This window comes from Pipistrellus kuhlii, unplaced genomic scaffold, assembly GCF_014108245.1.
Source record: "Pipistrellus kuhlii isolate mPipKuh1 unplaced genomic scaffold, mPipKuh1.p scaffold_m20_p_8, whole genome shotgun sequence".
NCBI lineage: Eukaryota > Metazoa > Chordata > Mammalia > Chiroptera > Vespertilionidae > Pipistrellus > Pipistrellus kuhlii.
In genome coordinates, this window is record NW_023425584.1 from 67,719,703 (window position 1) to 67,745,775 (window position 26,073).

The 26,073-nt window shown below is 42.6% G+C and overlaps 1 protein-coding gene across 2 annotated transcripts in view; it reads left to right on the forward strand.

Moving 5' to 3' along the window:
* Positions 1–26,073, forward strand: part of INTS9 (integrator complex subunit 9) — an 81,510-nt gene that overhangs the window by 20,407 nt on the left and 35,030 nt on the right. For both annotated transcript variants that reach the window (XM_036423530.2, XM_036423531.2), the window contains exons 2-6: positions 4,962–5,089; positions 7,403–7,463; positions 11,634–11,696; positions 15,768–15,907; positions 18,153–18,239. In XM_036423530.2, the coding sequence (XP_036279423.1) occupies positions 4,962–5,089; positions 7,403–7,463; positions 11,634–11,696; positions 15,768–15,907; positions 18,153–18,239 (479 nt within the window). The remainder of the gene's footprint in view (positions 1–4,961; positions 5,090–7,402; positions 7,464–11,633; positions 11,697–15,767; positions 15,908–18,152; positions 18,240–26,073) is intronic.

Below are 26,073 nucleotides of genomic sequence, written 5' to 3' on the forward strand. Positions count from 1 at the left end.
AACAGTAAGGGATTGATTACACAAGTGGTGGTGTATTTACTTAGGCAGACAATAAAAATGAAGTCTGATGCACCATAGACAAAAAACAGTCCTGTGTTTTAAAAGCAGCATGCAGAGCAGTATGGGTACTAAAATTACAGCCTTTACAGATACTACGGGGGGAAAAGATAGGAAATAGAAAAATGATTGTGGCTACAATTTTTCTTATTATTTTTCAAACTTTTTGTCATGTAGATTCACTTCTAATTTTAAAATTGGAATCGCATGATTGGTAAATACTTCTATGTATTGGTCTTACAGTGACTGCAGGCAGCGGATTAGGTACATGTGGAGAACGTCACTGGAGACAGGCAAACTCCAGGAACCTTGCAGGTGCCTCAGTTACTGGTTGTGTGAACCTGGGCCAGCAACTGTGTGTCTCAGGAGACTCCGTTGGTCCACAAAGTGAGCAGTGCTGTTTGGGAAATAGCATGAGTGGGATTTTTACAGTCAGGGGACTTCGCTGCGAGTCTGGTTCTTCTCAGACAAGCCACTCAACTGTGTGAAGCTCAATTTCCTCATCCATAAAAATGGAACTAGTGAGAGCAAGGCCTGACACTCTGTTCGCAGATGCTCTGAAAATCTTCTGTTCAGTTATGGCCCTTATAAATTGCTCCTCACCTTTATCCTCGTGTGACAGGAGCAACTGTCGTCTTTCAGCTAAATTCTCTTGCCTCAAATCTTTTGAGCAGCAGTTTTTACACGTTAATCTTCTGCCTTCTGGCGTAACCTGTTATCCATAATTTAGAGTTAAAAATGAAGATAAGAAAAATGCGGTGATTCAGTGTTGCTGGCTAGATTTCCAGTTTTGTTTTAATCATATTTTTTTTTCTAATTATACAAATGTAATAAATGCTTATTGTCAAAGGCTTGGAAAATACAGAAAGCAGAAAGAAGAAAATTATACCCTATCTTTCCACCCAGTGATAACCATTATATTCAGTTAACGTTATTTTTTTTTTAGGCTTTCCTGAATATCTGATTTTTTTATTTTTGGAAAATATTTTTTTAATAAGTTTTTATTGTTCATATTATTACAAATGTTCCTTTTTTCCCCCCCACCATTGCTCTCCACCAGGTTCCCACCCCACCCTCTGCCCTTTCCCCACTCCCCATTGTCCTCATCCATAGGTACACTGTTTATGTTCAGTCTCTTCCCACGCCCCCCTTTCCCCTTTTCCCCAAGAATCGTCAGTTCACTCCCCTTCCATACCTCTGATTCTATTATATTCAACAGTTAATATTGTTCATCAGATTTTTTTAATTTCCTTGGTTTTTAGATTCACTTGTTGATAGTTACGTATTTGTTGTTCATAATTTTTATCTTTGTTTACTTTCTCTTCTGAAAGAACCCTCTTCAGCAATTCATATAATTCTGGTTTGGCAGTGATGAACTCCTTTAGCTTTTTTTTTATTAGTGAAGCTCTTTATCTGGCCTTCGATTCTGAGTGATAGCTTTGCTGGGTAGATTATTTTTGGCTGTAGGTTCTTGCTATTCATCACCTTGAATATTTCTTGCCATTCCCTTCTGGCCTGCATGGTTTCTGTTGAGAAGTCAGCTGACAATCGTATAGGTGCTCCTTTATAGGTTACTACCTTCTTTGCTCTTGCTTCTAATATTCTCTCTTTGTCCTTTGCTCTTGGAATTTTAATAATGATGTGTCTCGGTGTGGTCCTCTTTGGATTCCTTTTGTTTGGAGTTCTGTGCGCTTCCTGGACTTGTAAGTCTAATTCTTTCACCAGGTGGGGGAAGTTTTCTGTCACTATTTCTTTCAGTATGTTTTCGATATCTTGCTCTCTCTCATCTTCTGGGACCCCCATAATTCTGATGTTGGTTCGCTTGAAGTTGTCCCAGAGGTTTCTTACATTATCTTCAATTTTCTGGATTCTCTTGCCTTCTAGCTTCTGTGGAGGAGTGTCTTCTGGCTCTTTATGTTCCAAATCTTTGACTTGATTCTTGCGATCTTCCCTTTTGTTTTTAGGACTCTGTAAAATATTTTTTATTTCAGACAATGTATTCTTTATTTCTTGTTGATCCCTTATCATTTCTTGTTGACTCCTTATTAATTCTACTTGATCTCTTTTCATATCCTCATAGGCCTTATCCATCTTTTCTAGGAAATTCTTGAAAAACCTTATAAGCGTAGATTTGAACTCTATATCCAGACGCTTTTTGTCCTCCATTTCTTTCGTTTGTGATCTATTTTGTTGTCGCATTTCGCAGTTACAGATGGGTCAGGGTTTCAGGATGGAGCCTGCAGCTTTGGCTTCTGTCAGCCCCGCCCTATGCGGGTCCGTCAGCGCTCGCTGCCAGCGCCTCTGAGAGAAAGGTGCCCTCGATTTTCGCCTGCTGCCAAACAGTCTATGCTCTCCCACAATGAGCCCGGTATTGGGGTTCAGTTCAGTTGGAAGTGGAGTTGGAGGTGGCGTTCACAGCAGTCTGGAGTCCCAGTCTCCTTCCCGTCAGGGCAATCCCGCGGCACAGCCAACCGTCCCTTCTCTGGTGTGCGCGCCTCCGGGACCTCCTTTCGCCTCTCCCCAAGGTTCCGCCTTACAGCCCGGCTCCCTATGGCTGAGCCTGAGTCCCCGGGGTCTGGCCTAGAACTGGGGTTCAGAGCAGTCGGGGGCCCAGCACAGTCGGAGTTTTGTCTCCTTTCCGCTAGGGAACACCCGCCAGGCACTCCGCCTCCCTCCTCTCCGCTCGCCGTGTCTCCGTACCTTGGGCTTTTCCAGCTCCTCCGCGCCTCCTTCTGGTTTTCTCCTTGCTTCTCACTGTAGAATTTCCAGTCAGTCAACCTTCCTGTAGTTCTGGGCAATGTTCGTTTTATATTTTAGTTGTATTTTATTGAAATTGTTGTGTGCGGCTGCGGCTAGGTGTTCACCTGGGCGCAACCATCTTGGATCTCTATCTGATTTCTTTTTAAAAGGGGAAATGTAGGAAAGCTCTTATCAGAACATTTGGCTTATTTGGGGCAATTTTAACATGATGCTTTGGTTCATTTGAGACAGTTTAACAAATAATTCTTAGATAGGGATAAGACCAAGCTAGCAATGGGGAACTGTGGGAGAATGGGGTATTCTGTAATTCTGATACCTATCAAAGAATGAATTTTTACAAAGTATAATTACCTAAATCATGATTCCTGGACGTTTTAAGGACAATTACAATCTATATATATAAAAGCCTAAGCAACCATTACAATCAAACGACCAGTTGACATGACACGCACTGACCACCAGGGGGAAGACACTCAATACAGGAGCTGCCCCCTTGTGGTCAGTGCGCTCCCACAGCCAACCAACTGTGGCCCCTTACCTCTTCCCCCCACCCCCCCAGCCTGCCAACCTCCTTGGGTCCCTCCCCCCAGCCAGCCAACCTCCCCATAGGCCTCCATTGCCAGCCAGGCCGCATGACCCATGCATGACCTCTAGTTTTAAATAATTTGTACTGTTTTCATTATAAGTAACTTTGTACTCATTCAGACCATGAGTTGTGAATTTCGGTTTGGGAAATATAATCATCATACATAAGCTTAGAATAAAGGAGCTTGCAAAATATACTCTTTTTCGATCTTGGCCTTATCCTTCTTAGAACATGCAGTTTTAAAAAAATCACCAGTCCCTAGCTGCTGGGTTGTCTCAATGGATAGAGCATCAGCCTGTGGACTGAAGGGTCCTGGGTTCACTTCTGGTCAAGGGCATCCCAGTAGGGGGATGTGCAGGAGTCAGCCAATCAATGATTTTCTCATCATTGATGTTTCTCTCTCTCTCCCTCCCTCCCGCCTTCCCTCTCCCTTCCTCTATGAAATCAATAAAAATATGGGGGGGGGGGGGTGGGGGGGCTTAATCACCAATCCCTATAATGTCCTCTAGAGAAAAGTAGGACATATATTCTGTGACAGAACCAGCAAACCACAAATACCTGGGAAGACTTAGCCTGAGCTGCTGTGGGACCAGGCATTGATGTCACTTTACTCTGGTGCTGTACCTAAAATTGGAAAGGAAAAAATGTACTTGTCAAGGGATTAAGAGCATCAATCCCTTTATTTTCCGGGCTTTACTGTATGTGGTGACTTTAAAAATGAGGGAAAGGTCTTTTCCCTCTTCTTTACTCTTTTTTCTTCAGAGCAGCGATCAAATTACGACAGGTGGCACAGGGCACACCCCATATAAATAATCCTCAGTGTGGCATCTCACTCCCCCTGCACTGGGGAGGGCCTGAGAAATGTTTGAGGTCAGTGTATGGTCTTGCCTCCTCACTCTCCTTTAAATACTCCATTGTGGCTTGTGCACCTTTGACTTCTGAGGTCTGCTGCCACCGCTGAGACTCTTGATTGGCTGGGAGTAGGTGTCCCTCCCTCCTGCTTAGTAGCTGCACATCAGGGAAGTCCCTTGTCCTTTGGCGTCATTTTTCTGACAAGGCTGTGCCATCATCCCTCACTGATTCTTGCTTGTTAACCCTCCCCAGTCTATAAATAAGTCAAGTGATTTTGAGGAAAAATCACTTGACTTATTTATCACACAGTTGGAGGATCTGGTGTAGGATGTAATTAACTCCCACAGCTTTAGGCAGTATCTAGGTGCAATGTGATAGTGGGAATTTGGAAGTGTCATGTGAGAGTGGACCAGGTAACTATAGTTTGGAAACTTTGTATTTCACATAATTACTGCGCTTGCTTGAGATCCATTGATTCCCTACAAAAAATAAGGTCTTATCTGAGACTTTTGAGTAGTAGAAACTGCTAGGGGAAGTAGTATTCAGGACTGTAAAAGGGAGAAAACCACATAGAAAGTTGTTATCTGCATTTACATTTGTTCTTTTGATAGAAAATGATCAGCTTTATTTAATTTACTGTACTTTTTTGGGCTTTTTTGGTAATTGATTATTGATAAAAGTGATTTACTTTTTTTTTTTTTTTCAGTATTGCCTGTCCGGGCACCCAACCTTACCATGCAATGTGCTTAAATTCAAATCAACTACCATTATGCTGGACTGTGGACTGGACATGACTTCCACTCTCAATTTCCTTCCTTTGCCACTTGTTCAAAGGTATGTGTTGATGCAACTTGAGACCAACTGAGCTTTTGTTTGCTGAAAAATGGGTACCCATCTATATAAAGGTTACCTGTGTCGTGTATTTTGTCCTAAGTTTATTTTGTTCCCTTAAAAAAAAAAAACGTTCTTCATCAAAATCATTTCCTTTGGCTGGGATGATGGAAAGTGTTGTATTGATTTATTGATGACTTCTTTATTATAAGTTCTGAGCCTCTGTAAAATGTTCCTGCAACTGCTCAGTGCAAGTGAGGTCATGTGTATTTCATCTTTCCTGCTAATTCGTATAAATGGTCAACTGATGAGCCCCAGAATTGAATTTTAGAATCACTTAACTGCCTTGGCAGGGACCTGACATCATAGAGCCTGACAGTTCTTTTTGATGGGTAGCTATGCACTATTTTTATACGGGTCAGCTGTAGCTATCTTCATATTGGATATGAAGCCAAAGTCCCTGTCTTAAAGCAGATAGGTTATCCCAGGTATATAATCAGGGCTGTTTACTTAAGACCTCATCTAGGAAGCTTGCTGTTATTTAGAAACAGCAGTTTATTTTTTAAAAAAGTGCTAACTTTTAGAAGCTCATTAGTCCCAATAGCAAAAAGTGATGTTGTGGATCAACAGAGTCACCCGAGACACACAGTAACTGGCCCAGGTCCACACCTGCAAGGTTTTCTTCGGAACCATCTTTTAAATTAAATCTCACCTCACCTCTCACCTATTTAAAACAGTGATCTTTCATTGCTCTCAGGATGCACACCAAGTACATCTTGGTATATTAAACTTTACGCCTGGCCCTCTAGTATCTTGCTCTTTGTTTCCTTTCAGTTTCAAGGAAATCTTATCTCCTGCCCAAGACAGTCACACATTGTTGTTTCAGCCCTGGAGGCTCTTCTCCCCCTCCCCTACCCCACCCCCTTTAGCCTACTCAGCCAGAGCTTATCTCTCGGATCATTTATGACTCCAGTTTCTACACAGAAACGACACAGAGATGGCTTTCTAGTTGGATGAGGGGGGAGGGAGTGTATGGGACTCTTCCTGAAATTTCATTGGAATAACCTTTTAAAGCGTGTCAAACTCAAAGGCTATATCATGGGCCAAATAAACAAGGTTTAAGTTTATGTGAGCTACAAAAAAACAAAAGCTTCAATTTTTCATGAAAATGTAGGTTTATTTCTATAGAGACTTGCTGAATACAAAGGGCTGAAATAAATGAGTAAAGGGTAACAGAAAATAATAGAACATTTTAGTAAAAATTAATATTTTTTCTTGAATATTAACTTACCAGACATGGAATAACTGCACAAATTAATAAGGGTAATGCAAATAAACCTATTTTTCTTGTTTTCTGGAAGCGAAATATTTTCTGTTGCACACACCAAACAAGTCAGTATAAGACTAATGATGTGGCAATTGGCTGCTAAAATACTAGCTTGTTAATATTAGTGGATAGAAATGGTGCGCCTGCGCATAAGGCCCTTAGGGGAAATGAATGCAACAGGATTATAGTAATCAGTTAGTAGAGAATATTGAAGTTCGTCATTAATAATTATGTATAACAAGATATTGTAAAAATTACGTTACAAAATTTTTATTAGAACGTTTCTTACATACTGTTATATTGGCGGGGCTGCAAAAATATTGATTGTGGGCCACATACTGCCCGCAGGTGGGGAGTTAACATGCTTAATGTAAGGTGTCCATGCCAGAGGCTGGTGAGAGTGAGAGGAGGAGAGTACTGAACTCATAGCCTACTTTCTCTGCTCCCTGCAAACCCTGTCCCTTGACCCAGTTACTCCTTGACTCTACTACTGTCCAGATCTCCCTCAGTCGTCATAGACCCAGGCAAGTCTCTTAATGTTGCCCAGAGCCATGGTCAGCAAGCTGCGGCTCTCGAGTCACTTGCGGCTCTTTGGCCCCTTGAGTGTGGCTCTTCCACAAAATACCACGGCCTGGGCGAGTCTATTTTGAAGAAGTGACTATTTTGAAGTCAGGGCCAGTGACTGGAAAACTATAAAATGCTCTAATGTCTCATCTTGCCTTTTTCTTTATTGTTCTGCGTAGTGTTCTTTTCATTTTCCCTAAATGTACTGCTAAACTGTTTGGCTTTTTAATGATCCATTGCCATATAAATCTTAAGCTTGATACAACAGGGTTCTTTTTTTCATCTTTTTAATTAGTATTTTTGGTGAGCGTCGCTGCCAATAATTTCCAGCTGTTTTTAACTTTATGGAGACAATATACTATAGTCACCTTGAAATTACTAAGGATTATAATCTATTTAGGATAATTTAATCTTTTGTTTTGCAGTCCCAGGCTGTCTAATCTTCCCGGCTGGTCCCTAAAGGATGGAAACGTTTTCTTGGACAAGGTAATGAGTAACTGAAGTGTAGCTGCACCCAGTGGAAAACCCTCGTGTCATATATGAGGGCCACCCATCAGTGATGTGATTTATGGGCTCTTCCTCTCCACCCCCATGTATTCTCCCTGAAAAAAATCCCAAGATCCACGTAGGGTCTGTAGTACTTGGTGATTTTGAAGAGCCTTTTAAGGGAATCCCTGTTCAAATTCAGGTCCAGTTTTCTTATGTGAAAAAATTAAGAGCTGCAAATACATTTTATCACCACAAAGAGAAAACCAGAATTTTTGTAGTTGCAATGAGATTTTCAAAGGTGATATTATTTAACGAATTCCACCAACTGTATGGCTGGAAGGAGTAAACTTTGAAAGAAACAACAACTTTAAAACTCTCTAGTATGTGAGTTTTAAACTGCTTCTGTCAGAGGTCAGATCAGGTAGGGCATTATAAAGTTTGGGTCTTTGCAGGGTGAGGGGAGATCACAGAAGGTTGCTGGAAGGTATTGTCATCGTCTGATTGGCTCACTCTGACCTCTGGGTGAAGAACAGACTGAGTGCCGGTGTTTAACTTCCCAGGCAGTACATTCTGGGGGGATTAGGGTGAAAACATGTTCCTAGTAAGTTTGTGTGGGGGGCCTTCCAGGCTATGTTCTGTGATCTTATTCCAGCCTTTCCTGCTAGCCAGGAATGGACAATGTAGTAGATAATGAAAAAAGAACATAGTTCCAGGAATCTAAGATTTGGGATCCTATCAACTCTAATCATTGACTAACAAGGCCTAAAGTAAATAACTTATTTTTTCTAGGCTATTGGGTTTTTGACATTAGATTATCTTTTTAAAAAATACATTTTTACTGATTTCAAAGAGGCAGGGAAATGGAGAAAGAGATAGAAACATCAATAATGAGAGAGAATCATCAGTTGGTTGCCTCCTGCCCACCCTCCACTGGGGATCGAGCCTGCAACCTGGACATGTTCCCTGACCAGGAATTGAACTATGATCTTCTGGTTCATAGGACAATACTCAACCACTGAGCCACTGTGGCTGGTTGACATTATCTTCACAGTAATTTCTTCTTCAGATCATTATTTAGGCAGTTAACTTATAAATGAGAGACCAAAGGTACAAAAAGAGTTAAAAACTTAAAAGCTCATCCATGCCATTCTTAGTCTTCTAAATCATTCTTTCCCACATCTCAGGATTAAAAGACTGACTATGTTTAAAGATCCTTAAAATGATTCATCTAAATAAGACATTTCCTTCTTGTAATAGATATCTATATACACTGAGTGGTCAGATTATTATGATCTCTGAACACATAATAATTTGGCCATTCAGAGTGTGTGTGTGTGTATGTATTAGAGGCCCAGTGTATGCATTCATGCATGGGTGGGGTCGGGCCAGCCTGGTCAGTGGGAGGGGACATTGGCAGTTGCCCACATCCTGGTTGAGGGGACAATTTGCATATTAGCCTTTTATTATATAGGATATACACTGAGTGGCCAGATTATTTTGCATTCAGAGATTATAATAATCTGGCCACTCAGTGTATATGTAAAAGCCTAAGCGACCATTACAACTGGTTGACCAGTTGCTATGACGTGCACTGACCACCAGGGGGAAGACAGTCAATGCAGGAGCTGCCCCCTCATGGTCAGTGCACTCCCACAGCCAACCTCCCATGGTCCCTTCCCCAACCCAATCCTGATCAGGTCTGGACGAGATGTGCCCTGATCGGCCCTGATAGCTGGCCAGGCCGAGGGATCCCCACCTGTGCGTGAATTGGTGCACCGAGCTTCTATTTATTAAATAAAGAGGTGGTTTTTTTACAGAATTAATTTCTGTGAACTGCACCCCAACCTCAAGCGCAAGCCAAGTGTATAATTTGAAATGAGATTTCTCTCACAGTTAACCCGTAAAACTATGTGACATTCAGGAGTCTGTGCACCTGAAATCAGCCTGACTCTTCTGATGGCTGTAAATTATTTTTCCCTGAGAAAGGCTCAGAAGCATCCCATTACCAGTGCATTGTGAACAAATGACTTGTGTACGTGAGAGCATTTCATTAGAAGAGGGTGGTGAGTAAAACACAGTGACATTGTGAGTGCACAGCATGGCAGGCCTGCTTCTGCCGTCAGGAGGGAGAGCCTCGGAGGAGGCTTTGTCACACGAGGAAGGCATGCCGTGGCGCTTGTGGACTTGTGGGGAAGAAGGTTATGTAGCCAGTTTAAGACCAGGCAGAGCTTTGAAATTTCCCAATATTTGTCTGCAATCATTTTTAACCTCATCCTGAGGGATTTGGGAATCTTCTCTCATTAAACATAATTGTTTATTCATTTTTAGCTGGCAGATGCATTGTAATTAAGAACTGTTCGCAGTATCTTTTTGGCTCAGCCTTTCACTGGTTAAATGCTATTCATGTAAAAAGAGGAATTAGAGTTTACAATGAAAGGCGAGGGGAGGAAATATTCTGTCAAGGGTCTGCTATGAGATTTGTGAAATTCAAAAGGAAAATAATATATATGTTCAGATAAAGATTAAGAGTAAAATCATTCAGACTGAAATATAAATATAGATGCATATACATAGGAATATATAGAAAAATATGTTCAGTGACTAATGAAAACCCAATAGAACAAAATTCTTGTTCTGGAAAGAGCAAACTGTCAGACAACTAAACTATATATCTATATATATAAAAACCTAAGTGACCGAACTACCCGACAACCAGTCACTATGACGCTTACTGACCACCAAGGGGCAGATGCTCAACACAGGCGCTGCCCCTGGAGGTCAGTGGGCTCCCACAGCAGGAAGGCTGCTTAGCGAGGCCAGAATGAACAGGAATGGCGCAGACCCATCCTGGGCTCAGGCTTCTCCCTGGCTGCCTGCCGCTTCACCCTCAGGGATCAGCACCCACAGGGATTGGGCTGAAACCATCAGTCTTATATCCCCCAACGGGTCCTGGGTTGTAAGAGGGTGCAGGCCAGGCTGAAGGACCCACTGGTGCATGAATCCGTGCTCCGGACCTCTAGTTTTTTTTATAAAGTCATAGATAGCTTTGACTGGATGGCACAAAACATTCTCCATAGATTTCAGTTTCAGGTATCAGGGAAGACAGCAACTCTAGTGGCCTTCTGGAGGCATTGCAGCAGACCCTGTTGGTGGCTCACTGTGTCTCTTCTGGGTGCTCTACCATACTTCCAACTGCCAGTCCCTGGATGGTTCACCAGAGACTTTTCCCTGCAGCTCTAAACTGCAGAGGTTCCTCTATAAATACCTCAGATTCCATGTCCCCTGGGTAGGATAACTCCAAGGTAATTTATACACCAAAGTTCCCATGGATTAAGTCCCACTTGCCCACAGAGGTGTATAGCTCAATAACACATCCATTTTGGCCCTCTTCCTTTCCTTTTGTCACTTGCCCACCCTCCCCCTGTTTTTCAGCACCCTCCATTAAAGTTTGCACTCACCCTTTCCTCAGGGATATTTGTATGGGAGTCCACGCTGAGGCAGGCATATCCAATGTGGTAGGTCATAGGCAGCGTGGGGAATTATACTACAAATATGCTTTTTTCTTTTGAATGATTACATTTGGTTTATAATCTCAGATAAATTGTATGCTCTGCAAGGACAAAGATTATATTCATGAAGATAATGGGGGGAGGTGGTAGTTTAATTCCCATCTTCTACTCTTCATCCCCCTCCTTTCTTGCCCTTTGGCCCTGATTCCATAATAAAATCACTGGAGGTGCTTGTTATAAATACAGGTTCCATGACCTCTTCCCCAGAGTTTCTGACCTCTTGGCTGTTAAGTAGGGCCCAGGAGTCTTGACTCCATCAGTGTGCCCATGTGTATTCCAATGTTGCTATTATTCGAGAAGCATTGGATCATGAATTATGGAAGCAGCGTGTGTCCACACATGGCTTCCTCGAAGAGCCATCAAGAAATATGCATTCCGGTCCTGAGTCCGCCACCTACCAGCATTTGTTATCCTGAGTAAGACACCTAACCTCCCTGAGCCTACACTGGAAACCGTTGGCCTGCAACACCTTCTAGCTTCCCTCCAGCTCTAGCCATCTCTGATTCTTCATGGCAAATATGGTTTGAGGATGAAATTTCTTTGTTGCTGTATCAATTGGATATTTCTCCCTAGAATTTTTCCTTTTCATTTCTTTCAGGAGCTGAAAGAGTGCTCGGGCCATGTATTTGTGGATTCTGTGCCTGAATTCTGCTTACCAGAGGTAAGATTAAAGTGAATCTCACTGTAGAAATAAAGCCTATCTCGTCATCTCAAAATGAAGTCAGGAAATAATTTTAAGGGGTTTAGCTTCTCTCTTCAAGTTGAAATGAATCTGTTATTTCAGTCACTTCGTTACACAGCTGAAATATCATTTAGGAGTTCCTTCTGTTGTCTGGGCATCATTTGTCACTCTCCTCCTCCTGTTCCTAGCTCTTTCCATAATCCCCACTAACACTTGTGCTCTTGAGCAAAGTAAGGAAATAGCTCAGGCCTTTGTTTTGTAATTACAGTGCCTGTGACTTAGATTAGCCCTGCTTTTCCTCTTCTTGCTTAGAGTGGTAACTGGGAATTGCTGTTCTTCAGCCAGTGCAGTAAACTGAAATTTCTTGCTGACCTGAAAGATCACATTGACTATTGCTTGAAATTCACAGATTCTGAACTGAGTTATGGATATCTGTCATTTACATATTATCATCATAGTGAGACTCGTTATAAGAGTCCGGGGCCAGTTTCATCCTTTAAAGTAGGGGTGTCGAACTCAATCAGAGAAGGGGCCAAAATCTAAAATCCAGCCTAAATCGCGGGCCGAATGGTTTACTGAACAGTCATAAACTGTCATTGTGATGGAAACGCAGCGGAGTGCAGTGATGACAGCGCGGTGTGGGCCACATTGCAAGGCCTGGCGGGACGGATTTGGCCCGCGGGCCTTGTGTTTGACACATGTGCTTTAAAGGAAACAGAGATCAGTTTCCATTAGTTTTAAAGGAAACGAATCTCAGCTCACAGGCCTGATCCCCTGAGCGGCCTGGGCGCTCTCAGCAGACAGATGGAGTGCAGGGGAGCCAGTAGCTAATCCGGGGTTCCTGAGGAAATCAATGAGAAGCTACCATCCTGTCTTCTCCTGGCCACCCACTGGGTCACAGCACCGGTAGGAAATTCCTTTACAGTTACGGCCAAAGAAATGTAGAGCCCTTCCCCTTGTTTTTGTCCTCTCTTCCTCCCTCTCTTTCCATTTCTATACTTTCTTTGATACCCTATAGGTAACCATTTTTCTCTCTTCCAAGTATGTGTGTGTGCCCTTTGGAATACCTGAGTGAACGAAAGGAAGGAAAACAAAAAAGGACATGGTCATTGGAGGTAGCAGCAAAGGGAGAGAGTCTGAGGTCAAGTAGTAAGGATAAGGGAGAAGGAAGACAGTGGTCCAGAATCCTGAGCTCTCCCTGTCTGCAGTTAGTGTCCCTGTCATCTTCCTTCGTCATCGAGGAACTGGTGGGGTGGTTCCCCACCTGTGCAGAGACTCCTAATCCTGGTGCCGGGTCTATTTCCAGCTTCCCGCACACGGCACTGACTGCTACACCCTCAGTTTATGGACGACAGTGTGGAACCTGGGTTGGTGTTCTCATGATTTTTTTTTGGCCTGCTCCGTGGGGTGCTAAACTTTGAAATGAGACAATTAGCATTTTGCCATTCACCTTTGGCAAGCTCAAAGAGTATTGATATATTTAGGATTCTAGAGCCATATAATTTTTTTCAACTTCTGTCATAATTTGTGGCTTTTATAACAATTAGTAATAGTTGCTATTTTAAGGTAGAACCAGGGCATTACATCATCAGGAGAAAGTAGGAGAGTCAGAGACTCAGGAGAGAGGTGCTTACTAAGCCCAGACTTCACTGACTTGGTTGAATCGGGCAGACCTAACCCCAGTCCTCATAAAGTTTATAATCTTGTATGATTACCTAAACATGCTAGTGTCCCCAAACTTCTACACCAGGGACTGCATAGAAGGCCCAGGACAGTATAATAGGCAAGCAATAAATGGGGTAGTTTTGACCCAGTTTATAGGCTGTAGAATCCACGTGTCTATATACAGTTTAAAATTAAAATAATCTTTATTGGATTTCACTGAGTAAAAGTATGTAAGTAAATATATAAATGTGAGTATATAAACGTGGCCTGGATATTAAATTTATTTCTCGGATTAAAAAATCTTTATGTAGACACTTTATGTAGACATATATGCAGACAGAATATATATATACCTATTTTCTTCCAGCTGTACCCACCAAAGTTCTCATCATTATAGACTCTGGGCTGATTTTTTTATACATTAAAGAGAAATGTCAAATACTCTCATGCAGGCCCTGTACATGGCAGGGAAGGAAGGTAGAGAAGCTTTGGAGCATGGCTATTGCCTCAGCTGTCCTTCCCCATTTTCTTCTGGGTCTGTCACTCTGTCTCTCCGTCTTCATGTCTTTGTATAAAAGTGTTTCTAGACCCGGAGGTCACGGCTCGATCCCAGTCAGCACTCATGTCCAGGTTGTGGGCTCGATGCCAAGTGGGAGGCATGCAAGAGGCAGCCAATCAATGGTTCTCTCTCTCCCTCTTCCTTCCTCTCTGAAATCAATAAAAATATATTTAAATAAAATCAACAATAAAAGTGGTTCTAGAGCGGTGGTGGGCATAGGACCAGCGGAATGCTACATGACCTTTCACGGTGAAGACATTGTCCTGGAAGTTCAGTGTACGACGTGGGGTCAAGGGTGATGTAAATTGAATACTGTCATTAAGCCTTTTATTCACACAGATTGCCATTGCCCTCGGCACTATGTAGCTTTTGACCTCGAATCTGCATGCCGTTCTCAGTAGCTGATTATGCCTCAGCAGCCTTATTAGATTAACTTATTTCATGTGTCAAGTCATTCAACCAGAAAATACCCACAGCAAAATGGTACATTGTCTCTGTCATTTGCAAAGAAGGCACAGACATCTCTGTCACTTCTCCGTGGGGGGCGTCCTAGGGCAGTGACCCGTTCTTCTGAAAGACTTCCTCAGCTTGCAGCAGCTGTCCTCAGTGCACCCTGCGCTTTCCCCGGTAACTTCCGTGAGGGGGACTCAGTGGCTGAGGTGATTGCGTCTCAGTTTTCCCCACGGAAGGTGCAGGCTGCCTGTGACTGCATCCCTCCAGCAGCAGAGCGGAGGCCAGTCCTGTGCTGGCTATGCAGCTGGGAGGGGACAGAGATGACTCAGCAGCATTCTTGACCCAAGAGACATTCACTGTGTAAGGGACAAAGTGATATTTGAGTTGCCATGGTGCAGAGCAATAACTGCCATGAGAGGGGCATGCATGAAGTGCCTGGCTGGTTCTGAGAAGTGGTTTCTTTCATCTGGGCAAATCAGCAAGAGAATCATTTCCTCAGAAGAAAGTTTTCATAAAATTTACTGAACATGGTAGCAGTTTTCCCTCACCTGCCATTTTACATGCCCTTAATGGGAAAAGGGGTAGATTTGGGGTTCAGACTAGGGTAAAATAAGAGTATAATTTCCTTTTGTGTCTCTGTCACTACTTTTTTTTTTGGGGGGGGGGGGGGGGGGGAGTGCAGGGGAGGTGTCTATATCCAGCACTAGTGGTCAGAAGTTACCTTAAAAAAACAGCAGAAGCCAGTTCCCGCCCAAGCTGGTTTTGCTCAGTGGGTGGCTCATCAGCCTGTGGACTGAAAGGTCCCAGGTTCGATTCTAGTCAAGGGCACATGCCTGGGTTGCGGGTTTGATCCCCAGTGGGAGCTTACAGGAGGCAGCCAATCAATGTTTCTCTTTCATCATTGACATTTCTAACTCTCCCTCTCACTTCCTCTCTGCAATTAAAAAAAAAAAATCGGTTCCCACGTTTGACTTTGGAGGAGCTGGTGTCTCTGTGCTGCTCCCTCTGTTCCCACGATCAGTGGTGGGGACACTTTGCATGCTAGTTCCCCTCACAGGTGTATTGTGCTGTCTCTGCATCGTGTTTCCTGGTCTCACCTGCCAGGCAGCATTTATCCTCATAGGTCTGACTCGGAACTCGGTTTAAGGCGCTGCTGGTGTCCTGGCTGCATTCTCATTGTTAGCCATCCTGTCCTGCTACCCACCGTCAATATCAGGAAACATCCTAACGTGAGAACAGGAGTGTCACAGAAGACAGCATCATTCTGTAGCACCCAAACCGCTCTGCATTCTGACAGCTTCCTCTTCTAGTCACAGCATGTTGATCTATGGGCTCGGAACAGATATGCATCATCCCCTCTCCTTCCTTTTCAGACGGAGCTAATAGATCTGTCTACGGTAGATGTGATCCTCATCTCTAACTACCACTGCATGATGGCGCTGCCCTACATCACCGAGCACACCGGCTTCACAGGCACGGTGTACGCTACCGAGCCCACCGTCCAGATCGGCAGGTGAGACCCTGCTCCATCCGTGAGCATGAGGCTCAGAGCTCCTTCCTTCACTGGTGACTGTTCACAGAGTGCTGTGCCAGGAGTGATTGTTATTTCCTCCCTTGCAGCCGACCCGAGAACAGGCATGAACAGACTGCGCTCTAGATAAAACAGATGGTCACTGGAATCTCCCAGAGGCTGGTGCTGCCAGCAGTCTTCACTGTCTTTTTTTTTTAAATCAAAACTGGGAGAAGGAGTTCCCGAGACAGCTCCTCTGCGCAGATACTAATCAGGGGAGGTAATGTTTAATAAGATGCCACAAGTAAGCACTGCGTGCGAAGAGCTTCCGGAGAAAGGAACAGCATATTTAAGAAAAGAAGAAATTTTATTACTTTGCTTTCAAAATGCCCTTCCGCCCCCCCCCCCCCCTTTATGGATTAGTGTGGACTAAATGCAGACAGCATGTAGAAAACTAGATGGGTAAAATTGTCTTGACTGTTAGGAGACTGCAACGTAGAACTCCAAGGAGTAAAACCTCAGGCCTCCTTAGACTCAGAACGCCCTGCTGTCTCTTTCTCTGCCTCTCCCAAGCCTTTATGATTGCTGCAAATGACCATAGCATCAGTTAGTGAGAAGAAAATGACTCCAGGAGAAAGAATTATGTTGAAGCAAACTAATAAGTGTGGTATAAGATGAAGCCATCAAGACCAAAAGTATGGGTTCTAGTGTCTTGCAGAAGTCCAACAAGATGGAGTTACCGGAAATAAAACAGTATGTCCTTATTTTTGTGTCAAATCACATTACCAGCAGTGTGTATAGGACAATGTAAGGGATCTGAGAAGAGACATGGGAGGTGATGGATCAGTTTCAGGAAGAGTTTGAGGTGAAAGCATTGGACTCCAGTCTGAAAAAGTTACAGCTGTTCTCCTAAAATGGTAATGAGCTTGGTCCCAGATCTTAGATGCTGGGACTCATACTGCTCCTTCAAGTTGAAAGAAGGGGTGATGTTAGGAATAAATAAATAAATGGAAATGAAGTGAAGGCGCTCAGCATTCAAGTGCTAATACATTGATGGTTGATTGGGAGGGGATTGGAGTCAGTATGGATCATCTCTACTGGGTTATGCAAGGGGTCTCATGCTGTTGATAACCTGCTTCCAGCTTATTATTCTTCCTGTAGTTATCCGGGTTTCTGACAGGTCTCTGTGCATGAACCCCTCAGAGCATGCCAACCATCAATCCCATCGAGTGGGCTATTTCTTACATTCCCTCAGTGTGGTTCTGTGGTAATCCATCTCATGATGTGCATAGCCTGCCCTTTTGTAGGTCCTTGAGTTAGGTTTTTAGGATCAGTCTTTAGAGCAGGGCTGGGGAACCTTTTTTCTGCCAAGAGCCCTTTGGATATTTACAACATCACTCACGGGCCACACAAAATTATCACTTTAAAAATTGGCCTGCTGTATTTCATCAAACATTTCGTTAACTCACTCCTAATGCCTTGGCAGGGCCAGACCAAATGATTTCTCAGGCCTTATGTGGCCTGAGGGCTAAACGTTTCCCACCCCTCCTTTAGGAAGATTCCATATGGAATTTGGTTAAGCCCTAAGACACACAGGAAGAAAAACTTTACCAGTTTAAATTGGTCATTTAATATAATTTAATTTTCTTTTATTTGTTTTAAACATATTTTTATTGATTTTAGAGAGAAAGAGAGAGAGAGAGAACATCAGTGATGAGAGAAAATCTTCAATAGGTTGCCTCCTGCACACCCCACACTGGGGATCAAGTCAGCAGTCCGGGAATCGTACCTAGTCTTCTGGTTCGTAGGTCAAAGCTCAATCTCCGGCCAGGCCATTTAATATCATTTTAAAAATCCAACCGACCCCTGCTGCCACCAACAGCAAGTCCTTCACAGTCATTTAACTTTTTCTCCATTTGTATTTTTAGTTCCATAACCGCAGTGATCTTAGAGTGAAAATTAAACCTGAGAGGCCTATATATGACAGTGTTTGGAGATGAAAACATGCCAGACTTGTTTTAGAGGTGAACTAAATCATTTATGTTCCAAATTTTTAACTTGGAAATTCAATAGGAGGCTAGATTTGTATTTAGCTTTATGTGAAATGGTGCCCACATTCATATGCAGCAGAGGGAAAGGGGAGGGAGAAGGCAGACAAGCCCATTTCTGTTGGCTTCTGTGTTAGAGTGCGGTGTTTCCCTAGTTCTTCTGTGAATGTTCATCCCTTTTTTTGTTTCTTTAAACTCAGGCTTCTCATGGAAGAGCTGGTGAATTTCATTGAAAGAGTGCCCAAGGCTCAGTCTGCCTCCGTGTGGAAGAACAAGGACGTTCAGCGGTGAGCAGACCCGTCTGTCCCCCTTAGATGCTCTCCTCCCTGTTATGAGAGGGTTATGATTGATTCAATCAACATACTTAGAGAGGCAATCGTGCCATAGGCAAGGTATTGTGCTGGGCCTGGGAGTGTTTAAAAACTAGTAAAACAGTTGTCTCTGACTTTGAGGTATTCAGGAGGTGGTGGGAATCAGACAGTTAGCAGGTAGATTGCAAGTGGGATGGATGAGGTTTGATGCTGGATCACAGTGCCGTGGGCACTCAGAGAATGAAGAACGGGAAGCTCTGCTTAGGGGAGCCGAGGAGGACTTCCTTAGGAGTGACCTCCTCCTTAGAAGAAGAAAAGGACTTTTCCAGGTGAAAAAGATTCAGGCACAGCAGCCTAGGATATAGTGTATTCAGGGAACAGGGAGAAGTTCAGGGCGGATTAAACTGGGTAGAGTAGAGAAGATGAAACTAAGGAAGAACGTTGAGGCAAGATAATGAAGAAATTTAACGTGTCACGTTTGAATATCATTGAGAGTGGGAAGTCTGTCAGCGGGGGTTTATAAGGAGGAGAAGGACATGATCAGGTATTTGTTCTGGGGAAGGTAACTCTAGCAGCATGGAAGTATACAGATGGGGCCGGAGACCAGCAGGAAGACAGTGTCAGAAACTCAGAAGAGAGAACAGAGGCCTGAACTAAGGCAGTAGCAATGAACATGAGGTCTAGCTTAAAAGATATTTCTGTGATAAAATTTAAGAGAATTTGCTGAAACCAGTTTGGCTCAGTGGTAGATCATCCGTCTGCGGACTGAAAGGTGCCAGGTTCGATTCTGGTCAAGGGCATGTACGTTGGTTGCGGGCACATCCCCGGTAGGGGCTGTGCAAGAGGCAGCTGGTCGATGTTTCTCTCTCATCGACGTTTCTAGCTCGCTCTCTCCCCCTTCCTCTCTGTAAAAAATCAGTAAAATATATTTTTTTTAAAAATTGAAGAGAATTGGTAAGAACTGTGAAGAAGCTGAGATGTTGTAACTAGGAAGGTAAGAGGAGCCCTGAGTGGAAGCCAAGGGGAAAACCCGGGCTTGTCCATGGTCTAAGATACTGCAGACAGATCAGCACGTAAGGTGGATGTAAGGTGGATGAGGCCCTTGGCTGTGGACGTTCTAAGGAGGTTAGTTTCAGTGGCCCCTGAATCAGAAACCAGAAGATAAGAGGTGAGGTAAGTAGAAAGATGATAGATGAGACAGGGGGCAGCTCGGTTCCACTTCGGTGCTCTCACACTTCATTGGCGTGGAGGGCAGCAGTCAGTCGTAACACTGCAGTGTCTCGAACCCTGCCCATGGCCGCCCTCTCCTCCAGGCACCAGTCACCCAGCCTCTGGGCCTGGCAGCCAGAGTCAAGTCCGGACTTGTCTGTGACTTCTCAAGTAGCAAACTCTGACCATCGCCCCTCTTTTCCATCTTCGAGTTCTCTTTCCCTGTAGATGAGTGATTGTTTGCCTTCTAGTTATCTAAACTTCAGAAAGTCTTACTTTTTGAGAGTATTCTTACTTCAAGAATACATAGATATAGCTAGGAGAATGTGCTTTGTTTTCGTAAGTTTTTCAGAGTGTGAGAAGGTAAATTTCCTCTGCATTCCTGTGTATGAGTTATTTTATTCAGTGTAGGTAGCCCTATTCTCAATATTGTATTTAATACATTTATTTACTCTTTCTTTTGTCAATCCTTACCTGAGGACATTTTCACTGATTTTAAAGAGGAGAGAGAGAGAGAGAGAGAGAGAGAGAGAGAGAGAGAGAGAGAGAGAGAGAGAGAGGGAGATTGAGAAACAGAAACGTAGATGTGAGAGAGAAACATGAACTGAACCCGCAACCCAGGTATGTGCCCTTGCCAGGAATCAAACCCACAACCTTTTGGTGTATGGGACAATATTCCAGCCAACTGAGCCACACCGGCCAGGGCCAAATTTAATCTTTTAACATTTATCATTTTACAGAAGAGGCACAGAGAGGTTAAATAACTTGTTCAAGGTCACCCAGATACTGAGCTAAGGTAGGATTTGGATTCGAACCCAGATAGTCAGGCTAATCTGGTTCCAGAGTCTGTGCTCTTAACCACTGTGCTGGACCGCCTCTTGGATACACACACATTTCTTTCAAGTGTGTGAGACCCCTTTCATGTGAGGAAGGAGGAAGGGTGTGTAACTACACATTCTCTCCTGTGTTCATAGCTCTTCTTCAGGCCTCTGTGTCCTCACTTGAGGATATGGTGTCTGTCTGGTTGGGGTTAGGAAACGTTTTTCTCTGACACGCACATGTCTGAGTCTTTACATGGTTTCCTTGATCTGCCCACCCACCTGCTTAGTTCAGAGACCCCTCGCCTCATTTTGCATTTTTTTCTCTGCTCCCTTTCCTCCTGCCTTTGCTGTACCTTCTACCCTTTTTCTTTCTCTCTCCCACGTGCTCCCTGAACCACATTGGACCCCGGTCTCTACATCCCTCCTTGGAAAGCAGAGAACTTTGTTTTCTTTCCCCATGGAACATGTATGCCTTGGCTCCCCTCACTTCCTCCTTTTAAATTTATACCCTTTATAATATTCTGCTGCACATAATTTTGGCTCACCAGAAATGACGTTCAAAGGTCACTATTTCCTGACTCCCAAACCCTGGGCCAAGTCTTTGGAAGTTCCAAGTCCTTATTTTGCCTTTTCTTCTGTGACCTTGAACAGAGTCCTTGGCACTTTTCCTTTGCCTCCCATTTATAAAATACAAGATAACCGGCTTACAAAAGAAGTGCTGTTGTATGTTAGGGAGAGGGGTGAATTGAGCTTGAAGAAGCAGAAGGGTAGGGTGGGGCTGAAAGTTATTTTGTAAGAATCTTAGAAAATCTGCCTTTTAAAAAAGTGCTAATTGAAATAGAATCTTGAATTTGCTAGCTCGCCACCTGGTGGGCAAAAGTCAGACTTGAAAACCAGCTGGGTGAAGGAGCAGGGAGAATAACTTGTGCTTTGGGAGAAAACCATATTTCATTATTTCATATATCATGACCATATTTCTGATCCTGGTTAGCTACTTTGTTTTTGCTTTTGAGCATGAGATGAGCTCTGCTTATTGATGGAGAGTCTAATTATTGGAACGAATATATTGAGGTGTTAGGAAGACAAACCAAGAAAGCTGTCTTGTCTTTTTTCTCCTGGGTAAACTCCGCATACATATCAAAAGTGGCGGAAGAATTTGAAGAGTTTTTTATAGTTGACATCAGACAAAAAAAAAAAAATCCTTTTGAAATATCTGCCTAGAATTTAACTTTTGCCAGAATACAAAAAGTGCTTCATTTGGACAATATTTAGCTAAAGGATTTGCGTCACTTTAAAATTTTTCTGTCACAAGCCTCTTGATCTCTAGTGCCCCAAAATACTATGGCGTATGATATTGAGAAACACTGTTTTTTGCTGTCTAGTATGTTGACATTTTCCCCAAGTGGTATGGGCCATGTCTTCTCTTCATTTTTTGTTGGTGGTGTATCTTTTTTTCTTTCATGTCTGCACTTTCCTTATCTGATTCCTCTAAAGTAGGCATCATAAACAGGGCTGGTTCCAGGCATGGGGAAGAGAAGTATAGGAGTGAGGAGAGAGCCAGGAAGTGCGGATCAGAAACCTCACCTCTCTGATGGAACAGCTGACATGCAGCTCCAGCCAATTGTGACCATGTAGGAATATGAACCTGTCACTGGCAAATCTTTTTTTTTTTTTTTAGAGAAACTCAAAATTTGGATGTTTTAAATGTCATTTTATAAAATCTTTTGAATACGCTTGCTCACACATTAAAATAAAATCCCATATGATCCAGGTATAAACACCTTTGTGAGTTCAGTTTGAGCTTTGAGCCCCCAGTTTTTGACTTCTGAAACCTCATGCAGGCGATCTCTTGGTTAAGTGCCTTGAATTAATGCATTTTAGTAGCTTAAGTTGCTAATAAGACCATCAACTAAAGAAAACAATAAATTAAAATCTTTCTAACTCATTAGTCAAAAGAGTTTGACAAAGTCCCTTAAATCATTTCCCTTAAATCATAGTTTGAATTAGCATTTGATTTAGTATTAGTATGTGTACCAAAAATAAACTACTACTCTTGCTTTTTGGCAGCTGTCTGACTCCCTGCCTCAGGTGACACTTTTCCTGAGATTTATTTAGACGTTAACCATCCTTCTTCCTCATTTTGACGTTGCAGTTTTGTCTTTTTGTAAAGAGAGTTTGAAGGGTAGGAAAAGGAGAATCCCTTGCAATCTAATTTTTGAGTTTCTGATTTTCCCATACCTACTTCAGAGTTTAGATATTTTGTTTAAAATATATTTTAATGTGTTTTTTTGTTTTGTTTTGTTTTTTACAGAGAGGAAGGGAGAGGAATAGAGAGCTAGAAACATCAATGAGAGAGAAACATTGATCAGCTGCCTCCTGCACTCCCCCTACTGGGGATTGTACCCACAACTAAGGTACATTGCCCTTGACTGGAATTGAACCTGAGACCCTTCAGTCTGCAGGCCGACACTTTATCCACTAAGCAAAACTGGTTAGGGCAGAGTTTAGATATTTTAATGGGAAAATTCAAAGAAAAATATTTCATTTAAGAAACTAACCCATCCTCTAGTATTTTTTGTTTAAGGCTGCCATTTTATTTTTTATTTTTTATTTTTTTTTGTATAAGACTAGAAATCTGCAATTATAATTCAGGTTCTTGTCATAGTGCTCTCAAGCATTAAGGAATTATGCACTGATACATTCCAGGCTGAAATGTTTTGGCAATTTTCTGTACTCAGAGCTCAAAATGTGAGTTCATACCTTTACAGAAGATATAAAAGAAAAAACAATTATATTCTAGTTGAAGTTCCTCGGCTCTGACACTTCTTTGGTATTTATAGAGGAATTTATCAGGTCTAACTCTCGTAGGCAGAAAATTAAAGCTGTGGGCTTGGAGGTCAAATATGCTGGTGTTTGAATTTCAGATCTGCTTCTTAGTAGCTTGTGCAAGTTATTTCTTCTAGGTTCGATTTCTCATTTAAAAAAAACTAGGAATAATATTACCAACTTCAGAGGGTTGTTGGGGAGATTAAATGACCAATGTGAGTCAAGTCTTTTTTCCCCAGTGGAAAGCACAGAGTAGTACTCAGTAGACACCCTCATCCTTTTCCCCTTGAATGATGCACTTGGCTCATGTAGCCTCCTGCCAGTTACCAGGACACATCTGCCTTCCACAGACTACTTTTTTGTTAGACTCTGCCTTTCCTGATTAAAGCAAGGTAGGATAGTAGAAGGGAAACCATTTTCTCGCCGGCCCCTCCCTCCCTCCTTCTCTCGCTCCCTTCCCCTCTCCCTCCTTCCCTCCCTCCCTCCCTCCCTCCCTCCCTCCCTCCCTCCCTCCCTCCCTCCCTCTCTCTCTCTCTCTCTCTCTCTCTCTCTCTCTCTCTCTCTCTCTCTCTCCCCTTATATTTTTTTTAATTTTTACTGAATTTATTGGGGTAGCATCAGTTAATAAAATATAGGTCTCAAGTGTACAGTTCTCTAATAAATCATCTGTATGTTGTGTGGTCACCATTCAAAGTCTCTTAAACCATTTTTTAACTCTGTTGCCTCTAGTTATTCAGTGCTGTCATTCAGGTTCTGGGACTCAGTCTCCTTTCCTGTGAAATAAAAGAATTGAGTTAAATTATCTCTAAGCTCACCTGTGTTACACTTTTTAAAGACGTCCAAGGGAGAGGCTCCTTAAGCAGATCCCCCTGGAGTGGCGGCACTTTGCTGGAGTCCTCACAGCGTGCTCTTCAGCATTGCAGGCCCAGAAACTTAATCATCCCATTTCACTCAGAGTTGATTAGCCTCTGATTCAGGCTAACCCAACTTCCAGGATATTGACTAACACGCAAAAATTCCATGTAATCACATTACACTGAGACGTCTGCCTGGCTCCCGAATTAGAATGGTTCATCTCTCTAGGACACTCTGTTTTGGTCAGCAGGTCCACTTACGAGATCAAATTATAGATAAAGAGTTTTTTTTTTCATGAGCACAGAATTAAAGCAGAGATAGTTTAGGTGCTCTCAGGAATTGTTTCCGTTACCCTGTGGTAGCCTAAGCAATTGCCTTTGTCCCTTTTAGAGATAAATTGATCTAAAACAAAATTCCGGGGTCTTAATCTAGTTTCAGGTTACTATTAAGTGCATGGTTTTTGAAACTCCACATTCAGTGAACTATCTAGATGTCGCTCTGCTCACACATCTCCACCCCACCCCACCCACGTGTGTGTCAAGCACAGTTTGCTATCATGAGAGGAAACAACTTTGCTGCTGCTTCTATTCTTTTGTATTTTGCTCTTATATTCATTTTGTTCATTCATTCATCAAACTCTTAGTAAAAGCCCAACCAGTGTTTTATTTACAAGCTTCTAAGTGGCCCCAGCAGACTTTCAAGTCTCCCCTTTTCACAAAAGCTCACGCTGGTGTGCTACCCGTGCTTTGGGTGGGAGAACAGGCAGAGCCCTGGCCCGGTGTCAGAGCCCTGGGAAGCCCTTTAGTAGGCACTCGAGTATGATAAGAACAAAACAAAACAAGGAAATCTTTTAGAAAGTATTTATGAAACATTTAGACTCTGAGAACTTGACTTTGATAAATTAGAAAGCCAGAAGAAGAAAAAAACAAACACCCAGAGCTTGTTTCCACCGTACTTCCTTATCATCCAATAATCCTAATGGCTTTGAATGGCTCTCTAAATGCTTCTGTATGATAATGTCCGCAGGTGAGGGGAAGGAGAGTTCTAGGGAAAGCTGAGGTACAAGATGTTAAAGACAAGATGTTAGGAGATAGAAGGAAGTAAGTAGCTCAAAAAGAGTAAAAGGAGATTCGTGGGTATAAATATGGAATTCGGAGAACTTCAAACTTATTTGTTGATTAACTACCATGTGTTTGGCATTATAATGAGTTGGTAGAAAAATGCCCCCAAAAGTTTAAGACATTCCCTGTACTTGAGTTTATCAAGCAAGTATTAGGTACCAAGTGGCAAGACTTAGGCTAGTCTTGGCAGGATAAGTAGGGTTTGAATGAGGACAGAGATTATTCTAAGAGAAAGGAGCAGTGTGGGTGAAAACATGGTAGAATGGCTTAGTTAAAAGAAAACCAGCCCAGGGCTCACCAGGAAGGAGAGAAAATAATGGGAAGATCACATTATGTAAAACAAGAATGAAACTTTGTACCTTTGAAAATGCCAACAATATATTTGACTGATTTTTAGTTTAAGTCTCTTATCTAGCTGATAGAAAACTTATCCAAGTTGTTTGTGAAAATATAGTCACCAAACCTATATGAGAAAGGAAACCTTCTAGACATTTCCAAATAGAGAAATGGCAAATAATTAGGTAGTTTTAGATCTGAAGGGTGTAGTGAGTATATAAGGTACCCAAAGAATTGAAAAATTAAAGGGTCAGGGGGAATTAATATGTACTGAATATCATATATATTTATTTACATGTCAATATCTATTTTATTATGCATTTGCTGTAGTGCTCACAATTTGGGAGGGAATGTTTTACTCTCATTTAGAAATATGGTGGTGGGGGGGGAAAGAGGTTAATTGTTCAATATTGCAACTAAAAGAAGCAAAAATCAAAATTTAATGATATATGCACATCAGCCTTCTACAGAAGTTCTGTACAGAGTTTGTAAAGAAGTCATTGAAGAGACCTGAGAAAAGCTCACACTTAGGGAAGGTAATAAAACACTGCTTCTGTACTACAGCAGGCCTCAGAAAGCTTTCTTATTGGTTAATAACTGGGTCATCTGGCCCCGGGTCTCCCACAGGCCAGTTATCACAAG